The sequence below is a fragment of the Pollachius pollachius genome (assembly GCF_949987615.1).
Source record: "Pollachius pollachius genome assembly, chromosome: 9".
NCBI classification, from domain to species: Eukaryota; Metazoa; Chordata; class Actinopteri; order Gadiformes; family Gadidae; genus Pollachius; species Pollachius pollachius.
This window is the reverse complement of record NC_136942.1, coordinates 12,050,758-12,059,641: the sequence shown is the minus strand read 5'-3', so window position 1 is coordinate 12,059,641 and position 8,884 is coordinate 12,050,758. Positions and strand designations below refer to the sequence as shown.

At 53.2% G+C, this 8,884-nt stretch overlaps 1 protein-coding gene across 1 annotated transcript; it reads left to right on the top strand.

The window, feature by feature from the left end:
• Positions 1-8,017, top strand: mlycd (malonyl-CoA decarboxylase). Its single transcript, XM_079743357.1, has 5 exons — positions 1-563; positions 1,496-1,608; positions 2,777-2,933; positions 3,804-3,956; positions 7,064-8,017. The coding sequence occupies exons 1-5, from the start codon at positions 45-47 to the stop codon at positions 7,616-7,618; spliced, it is 1,497 nt and encodes a 498-aa protein (XP_079599483.1). The 5' UTR covers positions 1-44; the 3' UTR covers positions 7,619-8,017.
• Positions 8,018-8,884: the final 867 nt, after the last annotated feature.

Sequence of the window (8,884 nt, the reverse complement as noted above, 5' to 3'; positions counted from 1 at the left end):
CGCAGGTCGCAGGTTCCCGTGACACCGGAGCGGACCGACCAGTCATGACGTTCAGCCTCCGGTTAGCCCGTCTGTTACGCTTGAGGAGCCGCTCGGTCCTGGAGGCTCTTCAGACCCGTCCCTGTTCTGCGCATGTCCGTCCCAGCACTCAGCAGGGGGCGATGGACGAGCTGCTGGCCCGGGTCGTCGCCCCGGTGCCCTCCTACGAGACCCGGGACAAGGCCCCCCCGCCTCCGGAGGCGGACAGCGGGGACTTCATGATGTTCTACCGCCGCCTGGAGCGGGAGCATCGGGGCCGGCTCCTGGAGCGACTGTCGGGGGGCTTCGGGGTAGACCACCGTCGGGTGACAGAGCTCTGCGGAAGGCTGGCGGACACGCAGAGCCGCGACCCGGCTACGGTGCTGCAGGCGGAGGATCGGCTCCGGTACGCCCTGACGCCCCGTTACCGACAGCTGCTGAACGGCGTCAGCAGAGCCGACGGCGGGGTCAAGTTCCTGGTGGACCTCCGAGCGGACCTGCTGGAGCTCATGGCCTCCAAGGACCACGAAGGGCCCCACATCAGGGTAACGGACTGACTTTACTACGGGAGGTCTGTGGTTCAGACTATGGGCCGCTGATAATATATATTATCAGCGTCTTTGGATACAAGTATTGTCTTATATCATAACAACACCAATTATAGAACAACACCAACGCATGTCCAATAACGCATTCACATGCCTACTGCTTGCTCTATGCACCTTATATAACCAGTGTGATATGGTAAAGTGATAGATAGTGATAGAGCAATGATAGGTAGTGTTAGAGCAGTGACAGGTAGTGATAGAGCAGCGTAAAAGTGACAGGGTGGGCTGGGTATGATGGAGCCCAGCCCACTCTGCTCTGAACTTTCCCACACTTTTTTTCCCTGCTGAGGGGAGTCACTGTTGGTATAAATAGAGCCCCCACACATCGGCCAGAGGTATTATTAATACAGCCAATGAAGAGCTGCTATCAGAAGTATTCCTGACAGAACTGTCTAAGGTTAGCTACTCACATTTTATATTGGGAGGAGATGCTCCTTAGATCCACGATAGGAAATGCAGGTCACAGCAGCAAGTACAGGAAAGATAGAGAATGATGCAAATGAGAGAAAACTACTTACAAGTGATCTAATTTGCTGATCCCTAGATGGTGATGACTGACACACACAATGTGTTGACATCTCATTCACTACAGAGGGATGCCTCACTCTATGATCAGAAACCTTCAGTACAGAGTGACGCCTCACTCTGTCTGGAATGGTGAGGTCGTGGGTCCATCCATCCTTCAGGGCGTGTTGATCTAGATCTTTCTGTCAGCCTTTTTGACTCTACTCAACATTTATTTAAAGGAGTGGCTACCAATCCCCCCCCCCCCCCCCAGTCAAACCCCCCAGTCTAACTGCAGTTGGTAGAATTAGGACCAGATTCAGGTGACGCAGAAAGCTGCTGAACAATATCTCTCTCTCTCTCAGGACCTGAATGGGACTCTGAAGAGCATGCTGTCTGAGTGGTTCTCTGTGGGCCTCCTTCAGCTCCAAAGGATCACCTGGCAGTCGCCCTGTGAGATCCTTCAGAAGATCAGCCAGTAACTCACCCCTACCAATCAATCTCCTCCTTTCATGCCCTCTGAACTCATCCCCCACCACCTCCTAACTCACCCCCATCACCCCCTAACTCACCCCCACCACCACCTAACTCACCCCCATCACCCCCTAACTCACCCCCACCACCACCTAACTCACCCCCACCACCTCCTAACTCACCCCCACCACCTCCTAACTCACCCCATCACCCCCTAACTCACCCCCACCACCACCTAACTCACCCCCACCACCTCCTAACTCACCCCCATCACCTCCTAACTCACCCCCACCACCACCTAACTCACCCCCACCACCTCCTAACTCACCCCCACCACCACCTAACTCACCCCCACCACCACCTAACTCACCCCCATCACCTCCTAACTCACCCCCACCACCACCTAATTCACCCCCACCACCTCCTAGTTCAGTTCATCATCGCCTAACTCACCCCCACCACCACCTAACTCAGCCCCACCACCACCTAACTCACCCCCATCACCTCCTAACTCACCCCCACCACCACCTAATTCACCCCCACCACCTCCTAGTTCAGTTCATCATCGCCTAACTCCCATAAACATCTCGTTTGACTCATCACCTCCAGACTCTCATTTCATTTAGTTTTTCCATTGAGCTGGTCATTACTGAGGATGAGAACAAGCAGCATTGACTCATCTCCTCCTGTGTCTTCTTATATCTTCTTAAACGTTGTGACGTTGTTCAGGTGGCTTCCCATATCTTCTTAAACGTTGTGACGTTGTTCAGGTGTTGGTATTTAGGAGCCACGCTCTATCACCTGCCCGTAGTCAGTTGACCCCTCTGTGTCCCTAGGTAGACCCCTTTCAGGTGAACCCCTCTCAGGTAGACTCCTCTCAGGTAGACCCCTCTCAGGTAGACCCCTCTCAGGTAGACCCCTCTCAGTTGACCCCTCTGTGTCCCTAGGTAGACCCCTCTCAGTTGACCCCTCTGTGTCCCTAGGTAGACCACTCTCAGGTAGACCACTCTCAGGTAGACCACTCTCAGGTAGACTCCTCTCAGGTGACCCCCTCTCAGGTGACCCCCTCTCAGGTGACCCCCTCTCAGGTGACCCCCTCTCAGGTGACCCCCTCTCAGGTAGACCCCCTCTCAGGTAGACCCCCTCTCAGGTGAACCCCTCTGTGTCCCTAGGTACGAGGCAGTCCACCCGGTGAGGAACTGGACAGACATGAAGCGCAGGGTGGGCCCGTACCGCCGCTGCTACGCCTTCACCCATGCAGCCATGCCCGGGGAGCCTCTGGTGGTGCTGCATGTGGCCCTCACCGAGGACATCTCCGACAACATACAGGTGAGGAGACATCAACACAACATACATGTGAGGATAGCTAACATACAGGTGAGGAGACAGCACCACAACATGCATGTGAGGAGACATCAACACAACATACAGGTGAGGATAGCTAACATACAGGTGAGGAGACAGCACAACAACATACAGGTGAGGATAGCTAACATACAGGTGAGGAGACAGCACAACAACATACAGGTGAGGAGACATCAACACAACATACAGGTGAGGATAGCTAACATACAGGTGAGGAGACAGCACAACAACATACAGGTGAGGATAGCTAACATACAGGTAAGGATAGCTAACATGCAGGTGAGAGGATATCAACACAACATACAGGTGGGGATAGCTAACATACAGGTGAGGAGACAGCACAACAACATACAGGTGAGGATAGCTAACATACAGATGAGGAGGCATCACAACAACATACAGGTGAGGATAGCTAACATACAGGTAAGGATAGCTAACATACAGGTAAGGATAGCTAACATGCAGGTGAGAGGATATCAACACAACATAGAGGTGAGGATAGCTAACATACAGGAGAGGAGATAACTTTATATAACTGACTTACTAAGAGTTAGCACGGGAACATGTAGCCTTTAGCTTCCTCAGTCCTAACATGGGAAAATGTAGCCTTTAGCTTCCTCAGTGGTAACACGGGAAGATGTAGACTTTATCTTCCTCAGTGCTAACACGGGAACACATAGCCTTTAGCTTCCTCAATGTTAACATGGGAACCTGTATCCTTTAGCTTCCCCAGTGGGAACACGGGAAGATGTAGACTTTATCTTCCTCAGTGCTAACATGGGAACATGTAGCCTTAAGCTTCCTCAGTGCTAATGTGGGATCTCGTCTCTTCAGAGCATCGTTCGGGAATTTGCTAATCTGGACGCCAAGGAGGACGTAAACCAGATAAACGCAGCCATCTTCTACTCCATCTCCTCCACCCAGGCAGGGCTGCAGGGGGTGGAGCTGGGGAACTACCTCATCAAGAGGGTGGTGCGGGAGCTTCAGGTAGGTGGAGGTGTGGTTGAGGTGTGCTATAAGGTGCTGCAGGGAAAGAGAGAGCAGAGCAAGATCTGGAAAATAAAGAGAATCCACAGAAAGAGACGTTTCCCCTGACCTTTACAACAGAACCACCTGCAGCCATAGGGGACACAAACCCATGGAGGACACAACCCCTTAGTGGGCACAACCCCACGGGGACACGACCCTAACCATGTTGTGTTACCCTACAGTAACACAAACACACCATGGTTACCCTACAGTAACACAAACACACCGTGGTTACCCTACAGTAACACAAACACACCGTGGTTACCCTACAGTAATACAAACACACCATGGTTACCCTACAGTAACACAAACACAACACGGTTACCCCAAAGTAACACAACCACAACAAGGTTACCCCTACAGCTAACCTGAAACGGTAGCGGCAGTGTTAAAGGTCAGCCTGAATGTCAATGCTGTTATTTTAGCATTTCTGAACCCTTATTCCCTGCTGGAGTCCATCGACGACACGACACAGTCTCTACTGAAGGACTTTACCCTTCAGAGCGGGAGTCTGTCAGACTGTGGTTAAAGATTTACTACCTGCGCAGGAGCTGGTGAACAGACAGAACAATAGCGTTAGCCATCGGTCTAGCTCTCTCCGAATTCAACTTCAAAGTTTATCAGGACGCGACACCATAAACCCAGATGAGTTATCCTCACAGCAGAACATGATCATGATACCAGAAACACAGATGAGAGAAAATTCCCACTGCTCTGGTTTGAATGATTATAACCTTTATTTAAACAGCTCAGTGCTGCAAGGACAGATGCAGAATCCCATCTCCTCCCCCAAGACGTCCCCCTCTCCTCCCTCCAGACACCCCCCCCTCCTCCCTCCAGACGTCCAGAGGTTCCTCTGAGGAACCAGATAGCTGCAATCTGCTTTGTCTCTATTGTTCTGCTTATCGGCCTCTCGTTCCACTCATGATTTATAATACTGCATAATGCACAACATATGGGAAACTGGTTACAGAAAGGCTGAGCCAGAGGTGTGATGAATGGATCCTCCGAATATATTTTTCTCTTCTACAGTAGCGCTGACAGAAGAGGCTGCTTATCAAAGAGAGAGGAGCTCTGTCAGAGAGAGAAAGGAGCTCTATCAGAGATAGAGGAGCTCTATTGGATAAAGAGGAGCTATCAGAGAGATGAGCTATCAGAGAGAGAGAGAGGGGAGCTCTATCAGAGAGAGAGAGGGGAGCTCTATCAGAGAGAGAGGAGCTATATCAGAGAGAGAGAGAGAGAGAGGGGAGCTCTATCAGAGAGAGAGGGGAGCTCTATCAGAGAGAGAGAGGAGCTCTATCAGAGAGAGAGAGAGGGGAGCTCTATCAGAGAGAGAGAGAGAGAGGGGAGCTCTATCAGAGAGAGATGAGCTATCAGAGAGAGAGAGGAGCTCTATCAGAGAGAGAGAGGGGAGTTCTATCAGAGAGAGAGAGAGGAGCTCTATCAGAGAGAGAGAGGAGCTCTATCAGCCAGAGAGAGGAACTCTATCAGAGATCCGTGTTCCTTCTCTGAAACCTGACGCTCAGACCGGTCGGCGGAGATTCCTCAAAACTTCTAGGAAAATCCTGTTGCTAAGTTCTTTTTCACTATGCACCAGCTCCCCCAGAACAAGTCAAACCTTTTAATAAGGAAGGAGGGATGGAAGACATCTGAGCTGAGATCAGGAGCCAAGGGTCGGGCTGCTCTTTTGCTGATTGGAGCGTACGGATCAGTGGCGAGCTCCGCCCCTCCCCTCCTCCACCAGGGGTGGAGAAGTGTTTGGTGTGATTGTCCCCAGGATTAAAGCGCCCGTTTCCCAGAGCTCTTGGTGTCCCGGCAACAGATTGGAGATGAGGAGGGATGCTCCTCTGATGTGAGCCACGTCTCCTCTGATCCGTCCTCATGAATTATTCTATTTCCATTCGGCGGCTCGACCGACCATGCAGCGCGAGAGAAGGACCGATAAAGGCTCTCGCCGAGTCTCCTAAACGCTCTGTCTTCAGGTTCAGGCGCTGCGGTGAGGGCTGTCAGCAGGAGAGAGGGGGATGAGGAGGAGGAGGAGGAGGGGGATGAGGAGGAGGAGGATGAACAGGAACAGAGAGGAGATAACAGCAACACCTCTCTGAAGAGCGAGGGAGCAGCAGGAGCGGATCATAGCGGGGAGCAGCAGCAGCAGGAGCAGACAGATGATAGAAAGAAGAATAGAGACCGGGAGACGAGAGGAGACTTCAGCCAAACAACATCTCCATCCCCAAGGCTAGTCTGACACCCTTACTTTAATCTGCAGCTCCTCCTCCTCCCTTCCTCTTCATCTGTCTACTGCTCCTCCTCCCTTCCTCTTCATCTGCCTACTGCTCCCCCTCCTCCTCTCGCTAGATCCCTGCATGTCCTCCAAACTGGAACCTACAGGAAGAGGGTGAGAGGGGGGAGGTTGGTTCTGAGAGAGGGGGGGGGGGGGGGTTGGTTCTGAGAGGGGGGGGAGGTAGGTTCTGAGGGGGGGAGGTTGTTGGGTTGTTAATTAAGGGAGGAGGGAGGGTATAGTTTCAGAGGTTGGTTCTAAGAGAGGGGAGATGTTGGGAGGGAGGGAAGGAGGGGAAGATTATTGGCGGTTTAACAGCCAACTGTTTTTGGTAGGGTTAGGTGGGAGGGAGATCCCCTGGCAGAAGAGGGAGGAGATGAAGGCGTGGTCCTCCATCTCCATGCCCTGTCTGTGTTGAGGAGGGGTGAAGCTTCTCTGATGGACCCAGAGCCTCTGTCACCCCCCCCCCCCCCCCCCCCCCCCCCCCCCCCCCCCCGATCCAGCGATGAAGTTAAAGATCCAGCGATGACGTTTCATGTTGAGTCCAGGTCTGGTGTCAGTCTACCTGTGGGCCTCCAAGCTCAACACCTGCTCCTGATGTTTCTCTGACCCTGTGAAGGGAGTAGGTCTGCTGGTCAGAGGAGGATTGCGTAATTTGGTCGTGTTCTCCAGGTTGCGGAGGAACACTGTAGACCTTCTGGTTGACAGGTTGACAGCCTCCTGGACTGAAGTGTAGAGCTGTTCCCTCACCTCCTCCTCTCTCCCCTCCTGTCTCCCTCTCCTGCAGGGGGAGTTCCCTCACCTCACCTCCTTCTCCAGCCTGTCCCCGATCCCGGGCTTCTCCTCCTGGCTGCAGGGCCTCCTGCTGGGGGTGAGCCGCAGGGAGGCGCGGGGCGGCGGGCCGGACCTCCTGTCGGAGCAGGAGTGGAGGGAGGTGGAGGAGGCCACGGGCCTGGCCCCGGGGGCCCCGGCGGTGGAGGAGCTGCGGCGCCTCCTGGCGGCGGGGGATTGGCTCCGGTCGGAGCGCCTGGCCCTCCTGCTGGAGCCCGTACTGATGCGTCTGTGCGCCTGGTACCTGTACGGCGAGAAGAGGCGGGGCTACGCCCTCAACCCTGTGGCCAACTTCCACCTGCAGAACGGCGCCACCCTGTGGCGGCTCAACTGGCGGGCGGACACCAGCCCGCGGGGCGTGGCCGGCTCCTGCGGCATCATGGTCAACTACCGCTACTTCCTGGAGGAGACGGCGAGGAACAGCGCTTTCTACCTGCAGGACCGCAGCATCGCCGCCTCGGAGACAGTGATGGGGCTGGTCGCACAGTTCCAGAAAAACAGCAAGCTGTGAGGAGGAGGAGGAGACAGAGAGAGGAGTTGCACGGCATGGGAGGCACAGAGCCTGGGACATGCTTTACACTCTACATAATAATATGTCTAATTATTCTATAATTGATGTATTATTATATTATGCATATACAGTACTGGTCTGTATTGTAAGACGCTCAGAGCAGCGCTGAGGACGTTATCCACCGACAAACGTCCCCCGGACACTTGACAAATATTAGGACGGTGTTTGACCCGCTGGTGAACACTGACTTTATGAGGCCATGAATCTGTTTTACGGCTGGGCTCTGCCTGGGAGCCAACAGGCCAGGGCTTGCTCGGCCAATCAGAGAGCTTGTTTGCTCATACAAGACGTTGGCTGTGAATAGAAGGATATAAAACGACTAAATAATGAGGGAGGAGTCCGGAGAAGATTCTGAAATAAATGTGACTTTGATTCCTTCTTCTGGCTCAGTGGTCCAATGATTTAAAAAGAATCAACCGACAACGTATGTGTGTGTGTGTCTGGGTCTGTGTCTGGTTCCAGGCTGAATGTTTTACAGCTGACTGTTATTCTGCTCCAGTGGTCCGCTTGTGTTTGTTGCTGTCTGATGCTGCTGCCAGCCCCTCTCAGCACTGTGTTCTAACTACACTGTACAGGTGCTGCGCCAACACCCCCACCCCACACACGCCCTATTGTGGAGAAATAATACATCACAGCAAGCTGACTGTGAAATTACATATCATCTCCCCGAGGAAGCAAAGTTCTCTCCATCCTCCACCGGTTCTGTCTCTCTCTTCCCCCTCCTCCTGTCTCCCTGTTCTTTCTTTCCTTCACACCTCCCCCCTCTCTTCCCCCTCCTCCTCCTCCCTTTTCCTCTCTCTCCTTCTCCTCTCTCCTCCTTCCCCTCGTCCCTTCTCCTCTCTCCTCCTTCCCCTCTCTCCCCCTCCTCCCCCTGTCATCTCCCCCAGCGTTCCACGGAGGCGGTTGAATTATACAGAGATGAAGAACGGCCCACAAAGCATTAAAGCAATGTATTTTAAACCATATAATACAAGGCCATCTCAGTGCCTAGTAAGTGTGTTGTGAAATCTAATAGTATCTGACCTAAATAAAGATCAACCCTTCTGTAAGCCTGTCTGCGTTGGCCCATTTCCAGAAGTCCACAACACATGGAATGAGCAGAGGCAACAAGAGAGGCAGAGCTTTCTATTAGGAGTCAGAAATCATTCGCCAGGGCTGAAGAAGAATCCTCCAGCGAGGATCCGTCCATAGCCACGGCCACCCGCA

Coding starts and splice junctions, on each gene's coding strand:
- mlycd (XM_079743357.1), top strand. CDS start 45: ATGACGTTCAGCCTCCGGTTAGCCCGTCTGTTACGCTTGAGGAGCCGC. Junction 564..1,495: donor ACGAAGGGCCCCACATCAGG/GTAACGGACTGA, acceptor TCTCTCTCTCAG/GACCTGAATGGGACTCTGAA. Junction 3,957..7,063: donor GGGTGGTGCGGGAGCTTCAG/GTAGGTGGAGGT, acceptor CCTCTCCTGCAG/GGGGAGTTCCCTCACCTCAC.